The sequence below is a fragment of the Saccopteryx leptura genome, chromosome 2 (assembly GCF_036850995.1).
Source record: "Saccopteryx leptura isolate mSacLep1 chromosome 2, mSacLep1_pri_phased_curated, whole genome shotgun sequence".
In the NCBI taxonomy this organism is placed as follows: Eukaryota; Metazoa; Chordata; class Mammalia; order Chiroptera; family Emballonuridae; genus Saccopteryx; species Saccopteryx leptura.
Window position 1 is genome coordinate 100,306,261 of NC_089504.1, and position 24,478 is coordinate 100,330,738.

The window sequence follows — 24,478 nt, forward strand, 5'->3', positions numbered from 1 at the left end:
AATCCAAACTGGAAGAAGGAAGGCAGGAGGGAAGGTCGAAGGGCCGATGAGTATGGAAATTTCGTCATGTCTCAGGAAGGAAACACAACACCAAAGCTGTGGCAAGTTACCCACCAGAGAGGTCTGCCAAGCAAAGCAAGTCAAGGTCAAAGTAAAAGAGTACAGCCCTGGCCGATTGGCTCAGCAGTAGAGTGTTGGCCTGGCATGCGGGGGACCCAGGTTCGATTCCCGGCCAGGGCACATAGGAGAAGCGCCCATTTGCTTCTCCACCCCCCCCTTCCTCTCTGTCTCTCTCTTCCCCTCCTGCAGCCAAGGCTCCACTGGAGCAAAGATGGCCCGGGCTCTGGGGATGGCTCCTTGGCCTCTGCCCCAGGCGCTAGAGTGGCTCTGGTCGCGGCAGAGCGACGCCCCAGAGGGGCAGAGCATCGCCCCCTGGTGGGCAGAGCGTTGCCCCTGGAGGGCGTGCTGGGTAGATCCCGGTCGGGCGCATGCGGGAGTCTGTCTGACTGTCTCTCCCTGTTTCCAGCTTCAGAAAAATACAAAAAGAAAAAAAAGAAAAAAAAAAGAGTACAGGACGTTCCTTCTTCACCCACGACAAAGAGGACTGCTAAGGTGAGCTGCATAGCTGTTTAGTGAAGGCACCATATTGCATGGAAGATGACAGTCTGAAGGGCCTACACGCTATGTGAGTGCATTCACACGGCATTCTGGAAAAGGCAGAGCTACAGAAGTCAGAGGAGGGGCTTCCAGTGGCTGAGGGGGGGGGAGGTGGCAGCAGGGTGCTTGGTGGGCAATAGAGCTGTTGTATAGCCGGAGTGTGATGGGGGCTACATTATGCTACCTGTCTGTCAAATCCATAGACCTATACACCCTCAAAGGATGAATCTTATGGTGTACACATTACAACTCAACGAATCTGATTCATCTGACTTTAAAAAGAGTAAAAGGATGGTCAAAAACAGCAGTTTTCAACCTTCTTTTACACTTGGGGACCAGTGAAAATAGGAGAATCATTTCAGGGACCACTAAGGCAGAAATCACCCTCAGCCTTAGCGAATTCAACTAAGACCATTTTGTCTGTAATCTTCATACATCAGGTTGGTTGACTCTTTCATGGACCAGCACAAAATCTCTGGCAGAACAGTCCGCAGACCAGCAGCTGAAAAATACTCGTCTAAGACACATCCAATGAGTGTTAACAGAACATATTAAAGAAGTGAAAAAGAGAGTCTGGCATATAATCCTAACTCTGCCCGTATCAAATAACACAGCAGGACACAGGGCGCATGCTCAAGACGAACAGTGGTGCGCAGAAGTCTGAGCAGAAGACGCTAGAAATGTAAGCTGTCACAGCCCCTGGGTCTTTCCTGGATGACACGTGGTCAATACATACACATTAAACACACACACCCTTCGCTGTTCAGGTCCATCCTGCACCTACTGCCCGACAGCTCAGAGGATGGGAGTAGAGGTACGTTACCAACAGCGTTATTTGTAACCAATAGGAGCCAGTTATATTTAACTGCGGTGCATGGCAGGAAACAGGAGGCAGAAAGGCAGGTTGATAAACATGTGTGTGGACATCGGAAGTTCTGTGAGAGAGGCTATGAAGTTGTAACATCCAGCGCCCATCATCTGTCTGGTACGACCCTCCCCCCCCCCCCTTGGTAAACAAAGGACAGGGGAGGCCCGTGAGGGCTCTGAAAGGGCCAGCGTGAACTGGGTGACCGTGGTTTCCAGCAGCAGAGAAACCCACAGTGCTGGCACACAGGGCCACTCTCTCAACTGTGACCACAGAAGAAAGACTGCCTTTCTTGGAACAAAGCATTTTTTGGCCTGAGTTGATGACTAAGTTGGTGCTTATCTGAGGCAGCACCGTGTGGCTCTGGAGGGACTTGGCAGGGTGGGGGTGGGGGACTGCTACGCCCATGAGCGCAGGAGACCGCACAGCAGCCGAAGGGCCACGCCCACCTGCAGGTTCCAGGTCTGCTTCACGTACTCCCGGATGAGGTTCTCCTTCAGGTCCTCAAAGGGTCCGGTCTTGGGCTGCACGCCAGCCGGCCGGTTGAAGGGCTTTTTGAGGAGGCAGACGAGGCCATCGGACTCCTGGGAGTGATAGAGGCACAGCTCGGCGGGGCTGGCGTGCGTCCTGCCGCCCGCGATGGCGTAGGTCCCGTTCAGCTCCCGCTCGATGGTGTAGTGGTGCGCTTTGCGCCCGTGCGCCACCGAGAGGGCAAAGCCGCCCAGGTAATTGCGGCTCTGGCGCAGCAGGTAGAGCCCGTCGCTCATGCCGCCCTGGACCAGGTAGTCCTCGGCCTCCTCCCGGGTGATGTTGCCGAAGAAGAAGGGCAGGTGGTCTGCCACCCCGGTGGCCATGCCTGTCTCGCTTCACAGCCAAGGGCTCTCACTGTCCACCTGGGAAAAACAAAGAGGGACATCTGTCAGCACACAGCAGCAGGAACAGGTGTGAAACTGCCAACCCTCCAATACCGGAGACAGGCCTTCCTAAGGGGAAGCCCTGAGTCCTGCATGCTGGCCGGCCGGTTGAAGGGCTTTTTGAGGAGGCAGACAAGGCCATTGGACTCCTGGGAGTGGTAACATCCAGCGCCCATCATCTGTCTGGTACCACCCTCCCTGTGTTAGCGCACAGCCCTGACTTCCATACCATCCACCCTTCTGCTCATATAGTCATTACATTTCCAAACACACACTCTAAATGTAGAACCCGAAAACAGAGCACCGGACAAACCTGGCTATGTAAACTTCTATTCCTTTGGTGGAGAAAGAGGATTCTAAGGGACATATTACAAAGAGAAATCCTATTGTAAGACAGGGCCTCAGAGCTGGCTTTGAAGGTCAGCAGGCACACAGGGTGGGCCCTGGTGAGCATATGCCCATCGCTCTCTCAAGGTAGGGACAGCAGTGAAGAACGCTCACCGCTGGTCAGAGCACGTGCAGCGAGGATGCCTCTGGCCACTCTTCACCTGAACACTGAAGCTCTACTGTCTCCCACACTGTAGTTAGACACCCAGGAGCAAACGTGCTAGGCAGGTGCACATACCACGTAAAGCCGTGAGGGTGGTTACCTTGACCAAGAGACGGGACCTACAGGCCTCTGCTCTGGGGCATGAAGAGTGACATTCTCTCAGAACCCCTGGCCTGGGGCTGTATACTGTGCCCTCCCTGTCCTCCTCCTGATCACTTCTGGTCACCTGCCATGTGCCATTCTCTGCTGAAGAAACAGTGTGGGTTTCACATCCGATGAGGGTGTCTGGCATAATAAGGATCCTTCTTCACTGAACAGACACACACACACATACAGACACACACAAGACACCAACACACAGAGACACAGACACGCAATAATGGGAACCAGCCCTGTCTCACCATGCATCACCATGCACGTGTCTGTGAGCAGGAGCACACCTCTCCGTGATCACGAGCACACCTGTTCGTGAACAGGAGCACACCTGTCCGTGAGCAGGAGCACACGTGTCCGTGAGCAGGAGCACACCTGTCCGTGAGCAGGAGCACACCTATCCTCGAGCAGGAGCACACCTGTCCGTGAGCAGGAGCACACCTGTCCGTGGGCAGGAGCACACCTGTCCAGCAGAGGCAGCAGACTTTTCTCCAGGCAGCGTTGCCAAGTCAGGACTTCTGACGGAACCCCTCACACATAGCACTAGAGTTTATTATAATCTGACCTTGCTTGCTTCTAACATTTGACTGTCAGCAATTCATTTTTCTCTGTCTGGTTGCTGAGAATTCATCTCTCAGTAAGGTTTTTGAAATATAGTCCACGCTTGCATTGAGGTCTAAGAACACCACTAAGAAGAAGACATCTCTGGAGAGCGTGAGTCGTCAACACGTGTTTTAGAAGCACTGCTTCCCGTCTGCGTCATCTGGCCGCTCTGACTAATCCTGTGATACTTGCTTGACAGGTTCGGCCCTGGCCCTCAACAGTGAGGCTCCAAGTGCCCCTTTAGTACACGCTGCACTGTTCCTACAATGGGGCTTCTGGGGTGTCAGTCATCCCTTGCTCTGTGGGCCCCACCTTCATTTCCAACTCTTCCCCTCTGCAGCCCAGCACTTCTCAAACTTGCGTGGTATGCACATCACCTGGACACTGAAAATGCAGGGCCAGCGGTCGCAGGGACGCTGATGCTGGACCCGGATGGTACCTGTGGCTGAGATCACCACTGCCACCTGACTGCATCCTTGCCAAGTGCTGCCCAGCCAGGACCCAGCCTCCTTCTGGAGCCCTTGCTTTCTCTCAGACTTGTGTGACAAATGCCTCAGGTGTGAGCTCCTTTCTCTCCATATCCATCACCACTGCCCAGTTTGACCGCATCACCCCAGCTGCCAGGCTGTAAGCACGCCAGCTGCTGGCCTGTATCTTCCCTCCTATTACTCCTCTACTCGCCCGTGGCCCCACACTTTCCTGCAGCAAGTTCCTGTACCTCCTGTCACTGTCCCTCCATGCCTGCTGGCCTCATCCCTAGCAGGCCCGGTCCCCAGGCCACAGCTGCCTTGTCCAGGTCGTCACGCTCACTCTCTCTGCTTGGGGAGCGGTGGGGGACACTGTCTTAGATACCTGTTTCAGCTGCTCTTGTTGTCAGCTGCCTCCGTACTTGGGACCCTTGACAGAGCTGCTGCCCATAATAAGACAACAAAATCTGCAATTCTTCAAGATAAATATTTTAAGTGTTAACGAATACTTTTTAATTTACATAAACCTTTAAATTCTTTTTTTACTCATTGATTTGACAGAGGAAAGGAAGTGAGAGGAGAGAGAGAAAGAAACACTGATTTGTTATCCACTTATTTATGCATTCATTGGTTGATTCTTGTAAGTGCCCTGAGTGAGGATCAAACCTGCAACCTTGGTGTTTCAGGATGATGCTGAGCTACCTGGCCAGTGCCAATTTACACAGATCTTACCACAACTGTCACCTGTTAGATTCATCAGTTTGTCACTGACATTCACATGAGTCTGGCCTCTGCCGCGAGTCCCACATCGACACAAACCGACATGAGACAGAGGCAGGAGGGGACGAGGCAGCCCGCCGGGTCTGTCCCCTGGGTACAGGGGTCACTCCTGCGTGGCTCTGTGGGGACAGAGGCAGGAGGGGACGAGGCAGCCCGCCGGGTCTGTCCCCTGGGTACAGGGGTCACTCCTGCATGGCTCTGTGGGGACATTTCAGACTCATCCCCAAGCGGGGGCGACATGCGGCTCCCCCAGGAGGGGGAAGGTCTGGCTGTCGTGGGGGGCAGTAGCCCCATGACTGCTGGTGTGACTTCCTGTGTTCAAGGTGACGCTCGGTGTGTTGCTGGTGGTTTTGACAGCAGAGATGGGTTACTGCAAGGACAGCTCAGGACACACGCTTGGGCTATCTAATTTTTGGGGTGAACAACATCTGCAGTGCCCTGTTCACACCTTCTCAGACTGGCTCCCACGCAGGACCTCCTCCTGGTCTCCAACCTCCTTTCTACAACACAGACCATGGTGATGGGGGCGGGCACCTCTGTCCCGGCCACTGTCCACAGGACCCTGCAACCGCACTGCTGTTCTCAGCTCTGTTTTGTATTAGCTCTCACTAATGGCAAGTCCCAAGAGTTCTGCCTTTACGCTCAGCCTTGGTTGAGACATAGCTGTCACCTGGACAACTCCTGCCACTATTGGGACAGGTACAGACAGTAGCTTCCTGCTGTGTTCTCTCCTCACATGCCCACCAGCTAGGCTCTGCTTACACCTGCCTCTCCTGTGGACCCTAGGGGAAGTCTGTAGCTCAAACTCTTGATACCCACGGGTATAATTTCCCCTCAACGGCACCTGGAAACCTGCTACCTTGCCTATTTCAACATTCCCGTAACTTCTCTCCATGGGAGAAACCACTTTACTCAAAAGCTTGACACTGAGAAACAAACGAGGTGCCGCATGCACAGGTAGCTTGTCAGTACGATGAGGCTTCAGGTCACTGTCAGATGAGCTCCTCAACACTCTGCAACAAGCCCTGCTCCTCCGGGCGTCCGTATGACGCAGCCTTAATGTGAATTTTGTGACAGGAAATGTTCTGTGATACCTGGGCAGCATGGCATGCTCCTGGCTTCACTCTTCTCCAGAGGCAACGGCACCCTGCTGCACCCTAACTCACCAGACAGGAGGGACTTGACTCTTGTCTGGCTCCCCAACCAGGAAGCCAGACCTGGGAAATGAGAAGAGGATGACTTTGCTGCCCTACCTCGGCCCCTGGGGACAGTTCCTGCACACGGCCGGTGGCCCAAACTATGTAGGATTACATCAAAGCCAGTTTCAAAATAAGGGACACCCAGAATCCAGTTTTGTTCATAAAATGTCAAATGCACACGCAGGTTATCACACGCACACCGAGAGTGAGAAGGGAGGAGACAGGCCGTCTGGAAGGAGGGGGTGGGTAGAGTGCTGACTGACCTCTTCTGCACCTCCTGTTGAGGCTGCCACACTGCCCTTTGGCACCTGCTGTCCTCCACCTGTCCCCTGCTCCTCACAATGTTGCCAACCTCCAAGGGGCCAAACCCAAGGTCACCCCTATCTCGCCTGACCTCCCGCACTGCCCGGCTTCTGTGGGTCAGTCTCTCTCCTTTGCTGTCCCTCTCCGTCCTTGGCTCCCTCTCTCACTCTGCAACCCAGTGCTGGGTCTGTGACACCACGTCCTCCTTCCTTAGAGCCCCACGACCAACAGTAAGGTCACCCAGGAGCTCACATTCACCTCTCTCCACTCTGTGCCTGGCCGAGCGCCGTGTTCCCCGGCATGCCCACTGGAATGGCTGACATACAACTGAGCCTTCACGTGCTCAGAACAGAGCTCCTGGGGGCTCCTCCCGCAGCGTCCTCACAGAGGAGCGGCACCAGCCACAACCGGGAACGTGGGGCAAGACCCTAGGGCAGCGGTTCTCAACCTGTGGGATCGCGACCCCGGCAGGGTCGCCTAAAGCCATCGGAAAATACATAATGCATATCAGGTATTTACATTCCAAATCATAACTGTAGCAAGATTACAGTTATGAAGTAGCCACCAAAATTATTTTTTGGTTTGGGGTCACCGCCACATGAGGAACTGTATTGCGGGGTCACGGCATTAGAAAGGTTGAGAACCACTGCCCGAGGGCACTTCAGGATTCCTCCCTCTCACTCGTCATGCATGTCCAATCCATGGAGTCAGAAAAGGACACATTTCCTACCAGACACGACCATCCCACGCCAGAATGGGTTCCCTTAGGAAGTGTGAGCTCCGTGCCGGGACCGTGCTGCATCGGGGGCTGGGCAATCAGACCGAGGGCAAATCAGCTCATCTCTGGGGTGTCTGTACCAAAGCCCTGGCTTCTGTCTTCCCTGGTGCTGCCCTGGTGAAGCCCCAGCCCCTCTCACTCACTTTTATGGACGTTTTACCCAGTGGTGGGATTCAAATAATTTAACAACCACCTCTCTGTCCTAATGACCATTTTAAGTATAAAAAACGATAAACCGAAAGGTAGTTTATTATTTCATGCACTGAATACTTAAATAAGAACAATAAAAGAGGTGCACAAAGCTAGATTATGTTATAAGAAAGAATTTTAAACTATTAATGAAAAAATATTAAATAATACCTGACAAAAAAACAATAAAACTGTTATTTAAGGTATTTCCATATTATTAATACTTCTTGATCGGCTTCCTCACTTGCAATTTTTTTCATCTATGGACAGAATGAACATGACTATGGGCACTTAGAATACGCTGTTGCGCAGATAAATGATACAAACTAGTAAAGAATGTAAATTTGTGGTGTCCACATTGGGCAGCTGCCCAGGCGCCCACCTTAGAGAGAACCCTGATTACAAGTGCCATTTTAACAACTGGTTCACCTAAGTGAACAAAAAATTAGGTATCGAACCACTACGAATAGGCCACGTCCCGTCACTGGTTTTATCCCATTCCCTTTCCACTGCGGTCCATTCCCTGCCCAGCAGGCAGCGTGAGGCTGGACATTCACCTCCCAGCCCCGCTGCATCCAAACCCTGTTCTCTCTCTACTTCCCTCACGGTTTGGCCAGGGCCCCTCGCTCATCTTGCCCACTTAGGCCTGTGCTCACCACGTCCAGCCATCCAGGCCCCCTCCCTGTCCTAATGTGAGGGGACCTTTCGTGACCCCAGCTGCCTCATTCAGACCTGGCTGGTTTCCCCTTCTCATGCATGTGGTCTCAGCTTTCGTCACCTCAGAGAGGTGTGTGCTGAGGACCGTGTCTGAGGGAGCTTCACGGCCCCGTTTGTCTCTGTCTCACCAAAGTGCTTACTTCCTTTGTTCTCCGACACAAGCCTGCCCCCGGCCCTAAATATGAGCTCCAATGTCCAGAAGGGCTGACTCGCACCCTCAACACTCTGAGGCTGCCCAGGCGCTTACAAAACACCTGCAAAGTGGAACACATGGGGATCTCTCTTTCTTAGAGTTTTGCCCAAGTTTAGATATGGTGCCAGAGTCAGGGACTCCGGAGGGTGCTCACCCAAACCCCCGGCTCCCCAGCCCACTGGAGCACGGCACCTGCACGAGGTGCGCCGCCCCTAAGTGGACACACAGCCGACACCCTACCTCCCCTCTTCCAGCCCCGATCCTCCCTCTGCCCACAGCATGCATGGAACTTCCAGGTCAGCCTCCCCAAACAGTCGTCAGAGGCCTGTGCCAGCTCTGCTCCAAGCTCACACACCCACCCTCACTTGGTGTTACCCAGTGCATTCATCATCCTGGTCACTTTGTCCCCACAATCTATTTTGTCCAAGACCCACTTGAAAAGATTTAAACACACACGGGCACAAGCCCCTCCTGGGTGCCCACGCAGTGTCCTGGGTTCACAACACAACCGGGGTAGCCTGCACTCCCTGGTGTCCACACCCCGCTGTCCACAGGGGGCCTTGATTTACACACCAGGGCTGTATGTCACCCCTCGCTCCTTCTGTGGGCCTTGCCCACTTCCTTCACCTCCACCACCTGTGCCTGTGGAGGGTGGTCAGAGACACTGTCCCCAAACCCTGCCAGGGCCACAACACACAAGCCTGGGAACCAGGACCAGAGGCAGATCTCCAAAGTTCAGGTTAATTTATTGTCACTAACATTAAGGCTCACCAGTGATCACAATGTTGGTTCTCTCCCTTCTTCCTCTTCATTTTACCAACCTCGCCGCCCCTGCCTCTGCTCACCATCTTCCGCGTCTCCCATCCATTCTCATTATTCATGGTAGTTCAGTTCTGTAGTCTCTATGCACACTGAATTCTCAAATACTGAGCCAGTCACTGCTCCTGAGAGAAGACAGCTGTAATCCTGCAAGCCCATGGTCTTGACATTTTAGTCAACTGGTCAATATGTAACTCATTTTATGTGTGTTCCTGCTTAAACAAACTTAGTTCATCTCTGTTGCTGGCTTAGTAACACTGAGCCCAGGGCCAGCAGCCCTATAACGTGTGACTAAGTGAAGCTGACCTAACACACATGTTTTCTTCATGAGACGTGTCTCAGCCTCCTTGTGCTGGGGACCACAGGACAGCAGCCAGTACTGTGCTTGGGACTATTCAAACAGCGAATCAACAAAAAGCACAATAAATGCAAAACAATAATAATAATCAAGTGGCTTAAAGTAGACCATGAAAAGGACACATCTGCAGTAGGAGCCGAGAGAAGAAGGCGCAAGTCACCCTCCCTCCACTTCAGCCGGGAACGTGCGTGGTGGGCGACTCAGAACGCTCCCTACTCTGTGCTGGTCCACAAATGACCACACAAGTGCAGTGAGCATCGCTCTGGGGTTTCAAGTACATACTATGGAGAAGGGGAATCTAAATGTCGATTTCATGAATAATGAGGGTCGGCTGTAACTTTCTTCTGCTCTCCCCCACCTCCTAAAAAGACCCAACCTCACCCATAAGGGTACACAATGCTGCCTTGGTACAAGGCTGTTATCAAATGTAGTATTCCTGTTCCCTACATCTGTGTCCATTTCAGTGCTTTTAAACTTGGCATGGAACCCAGAGAGGCAGCCTGTACTTGTACTTTTTTTTCTTTTTCCACCCGATCTGTCCTGGTGATCAGACGCCTGGACTTGTGACTCAAGGCTTCTGCTTTTCTTAAGACCCACTGGACCATGGCACCGACCATGGCACCAAACCACAGGGTGCAGCCCCTGCTACTTCCTGTAAAGAACATTTCCAACAGTGCTCAGTACATGAAGTGGCTGCATTCACATCCTGGCCACAGAGCCTCCCCTTACGACTTGGACATAGGTGACAGTGGAGGGAGTGATGGTGCTCTGGGGGAAAACAGATCAAGGGGCATTTTCTGCTATATTCTACCAATCCAGAGAATAAAATAAGGAAGATGCAAAAAGCTATTCGAACTTCTCCTGCCCAAAGCCACGCAGCCACCTCCATGCAAAGCAGCCTCGATAAAATTTGCCTGGGAATTTCCTCTGCAGTTTGAAGTAGAAAAAAAAAATTAAGTGTCAGGATGTGGGTAAAAGGCAAAACATCACTTATGGGTTTGATTAATTTGCATGAGAATGAGAAACAAGCCCAGCCTAGAGGGGGTGTCATGCCCTGCCCAAGCTGGTCAGGGATGGCTGGTCAGTTGCAGAGAGGTGATGGGCAAGCCCAGCTCTGACTGCATGGGGGGGAGGGGCAGTTTCCTCTGCACTACTTCCCCGCCAGGCCCCATGTCACACAGGTGTGCCCCTCCTGAAGCAACTGGCCACTAACAAAAGTGCTGGGCTTAGTGAAGTCAGTGAACACGGGTCCATCCAAGGCGTCACTTGGTAATGTCCCTCTTTTTTTTTCTTTTTGTATTTTTCCAAAGTTAGAAGTGGGGAGACAGTCAGACAGACTTCCACATGTGCCCAACCGGGATCCACCTGGCATGCCCACCAGGGGGCAATGCTCTGCCCATCTGGGGCATCGTTCTGTTGTGGCCAGAGCCATTCTAGGTCCTGAGGCAGAGGGCATAGAGCCATCCTCAGCGCCTGGGGCCATCTTTGCTCCAATGGAGCCTTGGCTGCGGGAAGGGAAGAGAGAGACAGAGAGAAAGGAACAGGGGAAGGGTGGAGAGGCAGATGGGCACTTCTCCTATGTGCCCTGGCTGGGAATCGAACCTGGGACTTCCACATGCCGGGCCTATGCTCTACCGCTGAGCCAACTGTCCAGGGCCAGGAACGTTCCTTTGATCAGAAAAGGAAGGGGTTTCCTCCAGTGGGCTAAGGCGCGTCAGCCCCGAGTGGGTCCACGGACATCACCCCACCGAGTTTCATCCAGCTGCTGCATCTGGAAGGCCACCTCACCGTTCCCTCCCCCTCCCTGGGAAAGATGAAAACAACAGACAAAAGGACTGAGGAGAGCACACACTGAAAGTGGCTGACGGCTGTCACTGGCCCTCTCTTCATCTGGGCAAACCACACAGGGAAGAGGGACAGCAGCAATGTGACTGAGCTTCAAATCCTGCAGCAATGTGACTGAGCTTCAAATCCTGCAGCAATGTGACTGAGCTTCAAACCCTGCTTCAGATGGCTGTCCAAGACCCCTTCCCCTCAGAGAGCAGAGGCTCCTTCCTGGGAAGGCCTGGGATGTGGCTTCTCCTTTCTGACCTGTGGGCACTTTGCTAAGGTTTTCAGCTTTGGACACGGATTATGCTCCTAGCCTTCCCTCAGTCACACAACCTCCTCTATGGGGACCATATCGCTGCAGAAGGCAAACCTCCTCATTTAAACAGAAAGGACACACACACCTGTGGATTAAGCATCCACAGAAAGATTTACTAAATATACATATATTAAAAATCGCCATCAGCTTTCCTAATCAGTTTAAAAAATATCTGTGGGTGACTCGTTGCATAATATTACAGAAGCTTATGACAGTGACCTTAGATTTCGTCAACCTGTGAGATAAACATACCCAATGCTTAATGAGGTGGCAAAGGTTACAGGAAAGGGGGAAAGATGGCTTGGCCACATGGTAACTGCAGGAAAGGACTAGGACAGCAGAAAGCTGACCCCAGCTCTTATGGGCAGGTGCTTGGTGTGGGCGGGGGGATGCTGGCTGCACAGGGAGGAAACCCCAGGAGCAGACATCAACCTGCTGAGACTTGAGTATCCTTCCCACAGGGGTGCAGAGTTCTGGCATCATGGTTCTGCATTTCTAGATTTCTACCCATTTGACCTCCTTCCTTTTCCTGGATCCAAACGCAGGCTCAGAATCAGAACTCAGGACAGCAAGAAGTATGGGGGGGGGGTGCAAGAAATAGGTGTGAAATATTTAAAGGGAGAACAGTGGAAACGGAGAGAAAGCAGTCCACGAGCCCCCAGAGCTGGAGTGCTCCCTTCTGCCGCGTGGTGCTCGCAGTTAGGGAAGTTGGCTTCTCCACTGTTGCATGCAAAGCAGCCAGAAGCAGAAGTGCAGACCACAGGCACAGAGTGCCTCTTTAAATTGCATGTGAAAATGAAGCAAGGATGCCCCAAGGACAAGGACACGGATCCCCCAAAACAGATTCAAGTCTAAGAGCATGCCATTGGACTTGACATGCATTACTCACAAGAGTTCTTACCAAATGAACTTTATCTTAGATTGCTCGCTAGGAAGGGCATACCAACCTTTTTTTTTTTTTTTTGGTTATTTCCTGTTTTTAAAAATCCCTAGGATATTGTAGTATCAAATTCTAAAAAGGAGAGAAATCCTGTAAGAGGCCTTGTCTGAGAGCTCATGGGGCTAACTCGCAGTGGGGATGGGTGAGGCTGGGCAGGGCGGGGCTGTGCAGGGGTACATACAGCTGACATGCCAGCTCTCTCTGACCCTGGTCCCAGCTTCCCCAGCACACAGCTCCTCGTGGCAGTAGCAGGAGACACAACTTCACAGGGGACTTCTGACAAAGTCCCTCTGGTAGGAACTGGAGGTGCCTTTCAAGCATTTACGAGATAGTCACATACTCTGCAGTAAGCAGGCTTTGACTCTCTCTCTCCAGCCATCGCCGTCTCCCACACTTGAAAACTCAGGCGGGAGAAGTCCGGCCAGGCTTCCTTCCAGCACAGGTGAGGCGCAGTTGCTGGAGACGCCAGCCTGAGAGAGGCCTGCCTCACACAGAGTAAACTGGAAGGAGTCCTGTGGACAGGTTCATCAGGGTGCAGCAAGCAGTGGGACGTGTTCCAAATTGTAACTGTAACCGACCTGAAGCCCAAGCCTGAAAATGACAGCTTTGTGATAAAAGCATCATCACTTTGCAGATAATAATCTTGAACCAAAAAGAGGTTAGGCATACACCCTTAGTGCCGGTTGGGATGGCCATGAGAATGACGGTGACAAAGATGGTAAGGATGGCAGCGAGAAAGCCCTGGCCAGTTGGCTCAGTGGTAGAGCATCGGCCTAGTGTGTGGATATCTTGGGTTAGATTTCTGGTCAGGGCACACAGGAGAAGTGCCCATCTGCTTCTCCATCCTTTCCCTCCCCATTCTTCTTCTCTCTCTCTTTCTCTCTCTCCCTTCTGCAGCCATGGCTGGATTGATTCAAGTGAGGTTGCCTTGGACACTGAGGATGGCTCCAGCTCCCTGGCCTTGGTGCTAAAAATAGCTTGGCTGCTGAGCAACAGAACAATGGCCTCAAGATGGGCAGAGCATCATCCTGTGGGGTGCTTGCTGGGTGGATCCCAGTTGGGGCACACGTGGAAGTCTGTCTCACTGTCTCCCTGCCTCTCACTTAATAAAAAAAAGGATGTAACAAGAGCAGCTATTCCACGTGCACTCGCTCGCTGACCTCCACGACACCCCTAAAAGCAATGGCTACTGTTCATCCCAATTCACAGACTGGACCTCAGGCTGAGGAAAGTGGGTCACCTCCCAAAGGATGCAGAGGCACCAGTGGCAGGGGCAGGGCTGAAAGTTGGCACTTGTCTTGGATCTAGCCTGAAGACACCCGCAGTTTCATGGGAATAAGCACCTGAATCAGCACAGCCCACATCCAAGCCCAGGCTTTCCTGCCAGACTGGAGCCCTTTCTTGTCAACTTACAGCAGTGGTGCCTAATGCACAGCCCTGGGACCAGCTATGCCAGCATCACCAGGAACTTGCGAGATGGGAATGCTCAGGGCTTCCTCCTGACTTGCAGAATCAGAAGCTTTGGGATCTTGTTTGGAAGTTCTAGCAGGGGAGCGTAGCTACGCATATGCCCTTCATGGGAGAATGGTCCTCTCCTCTATCAGGGAAGATCATTCTCTTTGAAGGAGCAAGCAGCTTCAGGAGGGATGAGGGAGGAAGGGGACACCCGCCTAGCCAGCCAGATCAGCTGAATCAACCCTGGTGATCAATGGGGTGACAGATGTCGCAGCCACATTACCCTCACATTGGATCAGAAGCTTTGGGAGGGGAGCCTGGTATGAGAGCTTTTCATAAGAATGACATCCACACAACTGCTCAAGACTGAAATCTAGGTCCTCTTAGGTAGCTCCCTCCTCCACATCCCTGGAAGGAACGCATCACCTGACCTGTCCCACCCATCTTACCTTCCAACCTTTCAACCATGTTCACTCTTTAAACAAAGTCTGATCACGCCACTGCTCTGCTAAAGTTTCTCTACGGTCCACCCCCAGACCTCGGGGTAAACATGCCCATCCTCCAGCGTATCAGCATATCAGCTCACCTTCAGATCTCCCTCCCACTGGGCTGTCTCTGTACAGTATCCTCGATGCTCCCAGATTGTCTAATCCCCCTCAATGTTCCCTGTGTCTTTCTTTTGCAATACTGACCACAGTTCTGACTTAATTTTAACTTACCTTTGTTTAGATGTTTGTGATTTGAGGAATGCCTGTCTCCCCAACAAAGGCAGAGATGATATCCATTCATCTCTACTCTTCAAGTAAACTTTTAACTTTAGAATTTATTTATATTTACAGAAAAATTGCGAAGATAGTACAGGGTTTCCATATACCCCACATCCAGTTTCCCCTAATATTAGCATCTTACAAGACTATTATGGTAGACTTCTCACAATCAGTGAGCCAACAGTGACACATCATTATTAACTAACACCCATACTTTATTACTTTCTCTGTTTGTCTTTATTTTTTACCAAATCTCTCAATCTCTCTCTCTCTTTTCTTTTTTCTTTCTTTTTTTTTTTACAGAGACAGAGAGAGTCAGAGAGAGGGATAGATAGGGAAAGACAGACAGACAGGAACAGAGAGATGAGAAGCATCATTCATCAGTTTTTTTTGTTGTGACACCTTAGTTGTTCATTGATTGCTTTCTCATATGTGCCCTGACCGAGGGGCTACAGCAGACTGAGTAACCCTTTGCTCAAGCCAGCAACCGTGGGTCCAAGCTGGTGAGCTTTGCTCAGACAAGATGAGCCCGCGCTCAAGCTGGCGACCTGGGTCCTCAGTATCCCAGTCTGATGCTCTATCCACTGCGCCACCGCCTGGTTAGGCTCTCTCTTTTTTTTCTGTTGCAGGAATCCACTCAGGATGTCATATATATATGGGGCCAATGTTTGGACCAGCTGGGCTATCCTCAGTGTCCAGGCCAATACTTGGACCAATTGAACCACTGACTGTAAGAGGGGAAGAGGGAGAGAAGGGGGAGAGAAAGGGGGAGAGAAGCAGATGGTCGCTTCTCATGTGTGCCCTGACCAGGAATCAAACCCGGGACATCCGCACACTGGGCTGATGCTCTATCCACTGAGCAAGCCAGCCAGGGCAGGATGTTATATTTTATGCTGCTGCTCTGCCTTCTCAGGCACCTACTGGTGGTGGTGAGTGTTTTTCAGGAGTCCTGGTCAGGGAGTTTGCAGAATGTCCCTCACCTGGAGTTTGCCTGGTATCTTTCTCCTGGTTAGGCTTGGGTTCCATGTTTGTGAAGGAAGATGACAGAGATCAAGAGTCCTTCTGCTCACATCATATCAAGGTGCATGGTGTCAACATGGCTATTACAGTGGGTGACGATCTCTGATGCCTGGCAGTGGTGGCGCCCGTCAGGGTCTCCACTGGAGAGTTGCTGCCCCACCCCATCCTCTTTGGAAGAAAGAAACGACAAGGTCACACTTGAGGAGGGGAGAGGCATGTTGAATGTGAAGATCATCCTAAGTTATTTGGAATTCTTCTGGAGAAAGTTTGCTCTCCCCCATGCTTTTATCCGCTCAATCATTTACTTATGTAAATAAGAATTCAGGAGTATTTATTAATATTTTATACAAGAGGTTCCAGTCCAATAGTACTTTATTTTATTGCTCCAACTGTCCCAGCTCAGTCACTAGGAGCACTGACAGTGGCTCCTGTGTCCCTCTTACACAGGCCCCGTGTAGCAGATTTGGTGTCTGAGCACTTCCTTACTCCTGTCACTTCAGGGCATTCTGGGTGTATCTTTTTATATATATATTTTATTTTTATTTTTATTTTTTTGTATTTTTCTGAAGTTGGAAACGGGGAGGCAGTCAGACAGATTCCCGCATGTGCCCGACTGGGACCCACCCAACATGCCCACCAGGGGGCAATGCTCTGCCCATCTGGGGTGCTGCTCTGTTGCATCCAGAGCCAGTCTAGCGCCTGAGGCAGAGGCCACAGAGCCATCCTCAGCGCCTGGGCCAACTTTGCTCCAATGGAGCCTTGGCTGCGGGAGGAGAAGAGAGAGACAGAGAGGAAGGAGAGAGGGAGGGGTGGAGAAGCAGATGGGCACTTCTCCTGTGTGCCTTGGCTGGGAATCGAACCTGGGACTCCTGCACACCAGGCTGACGCTCTACCACTGAGCCAACTGGCCAGGGCCTCTGGGTGTATCTTGTATATTTATTGCTCTAGTCCTAGCATCTCTCACTTCTCTAACTTTTTAATTAAGAGTGTTTTTAGGAACCGTGATCTGGGTGCTCAATGTGCTCATTGACACAAGGATGTCATTGATTCCAGACCCCCTGACATGACAGAGCAAGGAAATATATGTGTGCAGACCCGACCTGTATATGTACACACATCTTACGTGTTTCTCTGCATCCGTTGGTACCTACCTTCATCTAAATGCAAGTTCATACTGATGTCTCCATCCCTCTGCTTCTATTTCCAGAATGTAAAAATTGTTGAAAATTAGTCTAATTGCCTCTTTAAACATCTGGTATAATTCTCACCAATGAAACCATATGAGCATGGTGCTCTGGGGGTATTAATTATTGATTTAAATCGAAAAGCAGGGTTATTCAAGCTACTTTTCCTTCTGTGAGTTTTTGGTAGTTTGTATCTTTCAAGAATTGGTCTGATTCCCCTAAGTTATCACATTTATGCGTACAGAATTGTCCACAGTATTCTGCTATTTGCTATTGTCCTTTTTATGTCCACAGGATAAGTAAGAATGACCTCTCTTTTATTTCTAATATTGTTAATTGGGGCCTTCTTTTTTACCTGTTTACTTTGGCTAAAAAGGCTTAGAGATTTTATCAATCTTTTCAAAGAACTACCTTTTTATAAAAAAATTTTTCTTGCTTTCAATTTCAATTTCAATGATTTCTGCTATAATTTTAATTATTTTATTTCTTCTTGTTTTAAGCTCAATTTTCTTTTTTTCCCCCCTGTAATTTCCTAAGGTGAAAGCACTGGGAGTTGATTTTACAATTTTCTTTTATCTAATATATGTGCTTAATGCTATAAATTTTCTCCTAAGTACTGCTTTTGCTGCAACTCACACATTTGATAAGCTGTATTTTCATTTCTATTCAGGTCAAAATATTTTTAGTTTTTCTTCATACTTCCTCTTTGATTCATAGAGTGTTTATTATAATTGTAAATTATTTGATTTTCAAATATTTGGGCATTTTATAGATTTCTTTCTGTTACTCTACTCCAGTTTTATTCCACTGCAGTCTGAGAGAACATAATTTGTATGAATTTTTATTCAAGTTTATTTATGTATGTTTTCCAAGAACATGCTCTGTCTTGGTGACTGTTCATGAGAGCCAAGGAGAAGGTGTGTTTTTCTGTTATTGGGCTGAATACAGTATGAGTGTCAGGTGAGTTGACAGTGCTGCTCGGGCCACTGACACCCTTCTGATTTTCCATCTACCTAACCTATCAGTTCCTGGCAGAGGGCGACAGAAATCTCTAATCATAATGGTGCATCTGTCTATTCTCCTTCCGGTCTATCAGTGTTTGCCTTGTGTGTTTTCACTCTCTCTTATATGTGCACTTCAGGTTATTATGTCTCACTGGATAACTGTTCCCTTTAGGGTCACACAACACCCTTCCTTATCCCTCATAATCTTCCACTTTCCGAAGTCTGCTTTGTGTAAAATGAATATAGCTAACTTCAACTTCCTTCTGATTAATGTCAGCATGGGGTCTCTTTCTCCATCCTTTTACTTTTAATCTATATGTGTCTCCACTTTTAAAGTGGGTTTTTAGGCTAACCAGGCAGTGGCGCAGTGGATAGAGCATTGGACTGGGACACAGAGGACCCAGGTTCGAAGCCCCGAGGTCGCCAGCTTGAGCCCAGGGTCACTGGCTTGAGCAAGGGGTCACTTGCTTTGCTGTAGCCCTCCAGTCAAGGCACATATAAGAGAGCAATCAATGAACAACTAAGGTGCCATAACAAAGAATTGATGCTTCTTATCTCTCTCCCTTTCTGTCTGTCTGTTCCTCTCTCCCCCTCCTCTTTCTCTCTCTCCCAGTCTCTGTCACAAAATAAATAAATAAAGTGGGTTTCTTATAGACAACATATAGTTGGGTCTTTTGGGGTTTTTTAAAATGCATTTTGACAAACTCTGCTTTAATTAGTGTACTTAGACTACTTACATTTAAAATGGTTATTGATTTAGATTGATATTTACCATGTTAGTAACTAGTATGTTTTCAATGCATTTGTTCTTTGTCCCACCCCTTTTTTTTCCTGCTTTCTTTGGATTTAATCAAGCATTTCATATGATTCCATTTTATACCTTCGCAGCATATTTAACAAAAAAATTATTGGCTGCCCTGGAGTTTACAATATACATTTTAAAATCGAAATACCATGTTCAGATAACACACATACAGAACGGGTACCTCATAGGAGAGTATTTCCAACTCCTTCCTCTCATCCTTCGTGACAATGCTGCCAGTTGCTTCACTTACTGATATGCTATAATCACCCAATACACTGTTGCTTTAGTCAAAGTTATCTTTTAAGATCAATTAAATATAAGAAAGATAAAATTTTTCATTTCATCTTCATTTTCTCCTTCTCTGATACTCTTCCTTTCTTCAGATAGATCCCTGTTTCAGACTCATATCATTTTACTTTAGAGTTTCTGTTTGTTTGTTTTTATAGGGTCAGTCAGCTACTGATAAACTGTCTCAGAGTTTGTCTAAGAAGTCTTACTTTTTCCTCACTTTTTGGAGGGAAATTTAGCTGGATAGAAGATTCTAGGTTGGTGCTTGTTTTTTCTTACCTTCAACATTTAAAATCTTGGTCTTGGCCGGTTAGCCCAGTGGTAGAGTGTCGGCCTGGCATGCAGGAGTCCCGGGTTCGATTCCCAGCCAGGGCACACAGGAGAAGCGCCCATCTGCTTCTCCACCCCTCCCTCTCTCCTTCCTCTCTGTCTCTCTCTTCCCCTCCCACAGCCGAGGCTCCATTGGAGCAAAGTTGGCCCACGTGCTGGGGATGGCTCTATGGCCTCTGCCTTAGGCGCTAGAATGGCTCTGGCTGCAACAGAGCAACGCTCAGATGGGCAGAGCATCGCCCCCTGGTGGGCATGCCGGGTAGATCCCGGTTCGGCACATGTGGGAGTTTGTCTGACTGCTTCCCCGTTTCCTACTTCAGAAAAATACAAAAAAACAAACAAAACAACAACAACAAAAAAAACCATTTAAAATCTTTCACTAATCAATTCAGGTTTGTGTTGTTCGTGAAGAGAAGTCTGCCACAGTTCTCATCCTTGTTTTTCTATAGGTATAGGTCCTCTAAATGAGATAACCACTTTATAATAGATGGCCCTTACGTATCTGTCAGGTAAAAAAATGAATACATGATCCAGACATGATTATCCTATAATAGATGATCCATAATCATGTCAAATGTATACCTGAACAAATGAATGATTCTGGGATTATCTGGTTCATTTGACAAGTGAATAATAAATGAATGAGTCAGTAACTCAAATGTGACTGCAGTCTCTTCCAGACAAGTCCCACTTGCTCATCTCAAATCTAAGGCAGCCACAGGTGCTCAGGGCCTGTCCAGCGTGTTTCACTTCAGGTCATGAGAGAGCCCCACATCCTCCAGGGCCCCTGAGCTCACCTTCTGACATGCAGTGCATACCCTCTCTGTATTTTCTCCTTTGGAGCACTAAGTAGTCCCAAACTACTTCTGTTTCAAGTTATTATATCTCTGCTTTTATGATGGTATGAAATGCAGATGGGGAAGAGTATCTATTTTTTATACTCTCACCTCCCCCTCTCCCAAAGCAATACAGTTAGCAAACCTTGATAATCCCATTTAGACCCTAACTTGTGTTGCTTTCTACTAGGCTAATTAATAAAGTATAATCTTGGCCCTGGCAGTTGGCTCAGTGGATGGCCTGGCCTGTGGACATCCTAGGTTCTATCCCCAGTCAGGGCACACATGAGAAGCAAACATCTGCTTTTCTTCCCCTCTCTCCCCTCATCTCTCTCTCTTTTCCCCTCTCACAGCCAGTGGCTCAGTTGGTCTGAGCATTAGGCTCAGGTGCTGAGGATAGCTTGGTTGATTCAAGCATCTGCTCCAGACAGGGATTGCTAGAAGGATCCCAGTTCATGCACATGTGGGAGTCTGTCTCTCTATCTTCCCTCCTCTCACTTAAAAAATAATAAGATAAAATTAAGCATAGCCTTGTTCCACATTCCTGGAGGTACTGTGCCCTTATCATCTTCACTTCCTTCTTCTCCTTACACATAGCCTTTAACAAAATTTGAGGTCTGAACCCAGAAAACTACAATGACTACAAAATGCAGGGCCTAGTGCTGTGAAGGCAACAGTCACTTTTCTCGCCATCACAAGGGTTAGCTGCATGTTCCATGCTTCATTCCAGGCAGAACCCTCTTGTAGAATCAGAGAGCCTGCGTGTGTGGAGTGGGAGAGGTGGTTTATGATATGGTCTCGTCTCTGCTCAAGGCAGAGTCCCCTGTGTACAAACACTGGTTCTGCTGCTTTTGCTTGCAGAGTTGAGCCCCAGTTTCCTCGTCTACAAACTGAGGATGATGGTAAAACCCACTTTAAAGAGTGGTATGGGGGCCAAGCCACCTGAAGGGCTCCCAGAGTGTGGCCTGGCATCTGTTTAATGCCCTGGGCTGGCGATGAGGATGGTGTACCAACAACAGGCGGGTGACGACTCTGCATTGCCTCACTATTCAGCAGGGAAAGATCTCCTCATGTAGATTTTATCATCCATTCACCCAGGGAAGGCAGGTTGACATGTCCTCTTCACCAGTCTAGCTGCCTCAGGGGTCGTCCCACAATTACACGTGTTCTCCTGATGCTGATTGTGTCGGGGGGATAACTGTGTTCTTACAATATCTCTTTATTTTTTTAAAATATTTTATTCAGTGAGAGGAGGGGAGGCAGAGACAGACTCCCACATGCACCTTGACCAGGATCCACCTGGCAAGACCACTAGGGGGCGATGCTCTGCCCATCTGGGGAGTTGCTTCATTGCTCAGCAACTGAGCTCTTCTCAGCACCTGAGGCAGAGGCCATGGAGCTATCCTCAGCATCCACGGACAACTCGCTCCAATTGAGCCATGGCTACAGGAGGAGAAGAAAGAGAGAGAGAGAAGTGAGAGGGGGTGGAGTAAAGAAGCAGATGGTTGCTTCTCCTGTGTGACCTGACCGGGAATTAAATGCGGGACATCCACAAACAGGGCTGATACTCAACCACTGAGCAAACCTGCCAGGGCCACAATATCTCTTTAAAGAGAGGTATACAGTCATCCCTCACCATATCATGGTTCACTTTTTGCGGTCTCACTGTTTTGCAGATTTTTAAATTGTATATATTTAATTTTGTATTGCAGATTTTTTGCTATATCGCAGAATTTTGAGGTATATAGGTATTTTTAGAAATTTATTATTTTAATTATTTTTGCAGTAAAATAAGCATTTTCTAGCCTAAAAAGTTGAAAATATAAAATATTAATTAAAACATATTAAAAGAATATTAAATCAAAATAAAGCCTTAAAATATATATGATATAAATAATAAAATAAATATAAGGTTGCTACCTCATGGATTTTCACCTATCGTGGAAGGTTCTGGAACCTAACTCCGGCGATAGATAAGGGACCATTGTATTGAAGTGTTTAATGGGTGAAATTTTATGATCTCTGTCATTTATGTTAAAAATGCTTCACTAAAATATGGCAAAACACTACATTTAAGTCATGATTACATACATGGACATTACACTACTCAATGTCCTAGCATATTAGAAAATATTCATTATAAAAAATACAAGTTTTGGCTCTGGCTGGTTTACTCGGTGGATAATCAGCCCAGTGTGCGGACATCCTGGGTTCGATCCCTGGTCAGGACACACAGGAGAGGTGACCATCTGCTTCTCTCCTGCTTCCTCTCCGCCTTCTCTCCCTTTTCCCTCCCACAGCCAGTGGCACAACTGGTTCAAGAGTCAGCCCTGGGCGCTGAGGCTAGCTCAGTTGATTCGAGCATTGGCTCCCGATGGGGTGTTGCCAGGTGGATTCGGTCAGAAGTCTGTTTCTCTATTAGCCCTCTTCACACTTAAAAAAAAAAAAGAAATCTGAGTTTTTCCATGCAAGAATATAAAACAAATCATAAAACTCACCCTACATAGTATGAGCTTTAAAAACAAGTTTAAAGCATGTCCCATTGGTCACCACTCTGAGTGTGTGAGTGTCCCTGAGTAAGTCCATAGGCACTCAACTGCAGCTGGCCCAGTGAGCTATGAAGACTACTGGACAAGTGGGGTGAACACCACACCTTAGACCCAAACTTGCTTGGTGCACACTGAGTGACAGAGAGGACCAAAAAAAAGAGTGTGGAAAAACCTTTGAAACCACAGAGCCATAAAAAAAAAGAATTCTCTGCTGTTATAATGTTACCTAAGGTACTTTGTTCACTAAAACCTCCAAGAACACATATGCTTCTTCACATGAATGGCTTGGGCTCAACACTGCACATGAGGAACAGGTGCTGGCCTGCCAGAGGACACCCTTGCCTTCCTCCTGGCTATGTGGTACCCGCCACTACTGGGCAGGATTGCTCATAGTAAAGAAGGTCTCTAATTTATAGAGTGCATCTGGACTAAAGAAACCATAAATATCCAATACAAACCAGAGCATTAAGCCTGTCTCTGTGACGGGGCATGGAAGCTTTGCCTCCAGTGTATGCACGGAGTAGCCAGCGACCTGGGCACCTCCTGGTGGGCACCTGTCCCCTGGCACCCATGCTACTTAATGCAGTGCAGACCCACTGGAGGAAATGCCTGCTGCCACCTGCTCTGCAGAAGGAGCTTCTGCCTGACAGCCTTCTGCGGCAACCTGTGCGACCATGTGTCGGGTGACCCGGAGGTCTGAATGCTGTGAGCTGTGGGGACTTCCTGGGGGGTGTGCATTGCATTCCATCATCACCAGTCTCCACTTGCAAAGTTGAAAGTCGACTGGCCGTGAAGTCAGCCTCTGAGAAAGACATTTATTTAGAAATACTGGCTATGAAAAATTATTCTTTCATTAGAAAAACACTTGCGTGAGAATTACAAGATTCTTTTTTATTATTATTATTGATTTTAGAGAGCTGAGAAAAGGGAGGGGGGAGAGGAGGAGTGGGAAGTATCAACCCATAGTATTTGCTTCTCATATGTGCCTTCAGGCATGCCCATGGTTTCAAACTGGAGACTTCAGTGTTCCAGCTCGATGCTTTATTCACTGCACCACCACAGGTCAGGCAGGAGAGCCTTGTTTTGAGAACTCACTGGGCTTAGTACCACAATGAGATGGAAATATCAAGTGATGACAGCGCTTCTAAGCTGATGCTTGTGATCTGACCCATGCACCTGTTCACTGCACCCTCCTGGTACCAAAGGAGAGCCAGGCACAAGGGAAGAAGAGTTCAGGACAAACCTGCCAACTTGACAAAGGAATACAAAATGCAAGGCTAAGGGAGTTGCACTGCATCATAAAATAGTCAATTTGTGTCAAAGTCACATCTCTTACAAAAACAGTCAGATTTAACTCTGTTTTAAAAATCATTTTCTGGCTTTGTACAAGAAAGGATAAACAAAAACGGTCAATTCTCATTATTTGTGATAATTATGTTCCACTATGCTATCTGGAACACTGAATTAATAAACACTGAGACCTTGCTTCTTGGGAAAATACAGACTTAGGTTTCTGAGAATCTCTGGTTACATTTTCATCGACTAATCAATTCATAGCCTCTTTTTATGTGTGTTTCTGTTAAAAGACACTTTGTTTAGTATGGATTGT

At 48.7% G+C, this 24,478-nt stretch overlaps 1 protein-coding gene and 1 pseudogene across 2 annotated transcripts in view; one reads left to right on the plus strand and one right to left on the minus strand.

Annotated features, from left to right (window-relative positions):
• The window catches only part of SYK (spleen associated tyrosine kinase), a 101,842-nt gene that overhangs the window by 58,814 nt on the left and 18,550 nt on the right, over nt 1-24,478 (minus strand). For both annotated transcript variants that reach the window (XM_066368416.1, XM_066368417.1), the window contains exon 2: nt 1,972-2,415. In XM_066368416.1, coding sequence (XP_066224513.1) covers nt 1,972-2,376 — 405 coding nt within the window. In that variant the 5' untranslated portion in view covers nt 2,377-2,415. The remainder of the gene's footprint in view (nt 1-1,971; nt 2,416-24,478) is intronic.
• Nucleotides 23,359-24,478, plus strand: part of LOC136391469 (anillin-like) — a 90,625-nt pseudogene continuing 89,505 nt past the window's right edge.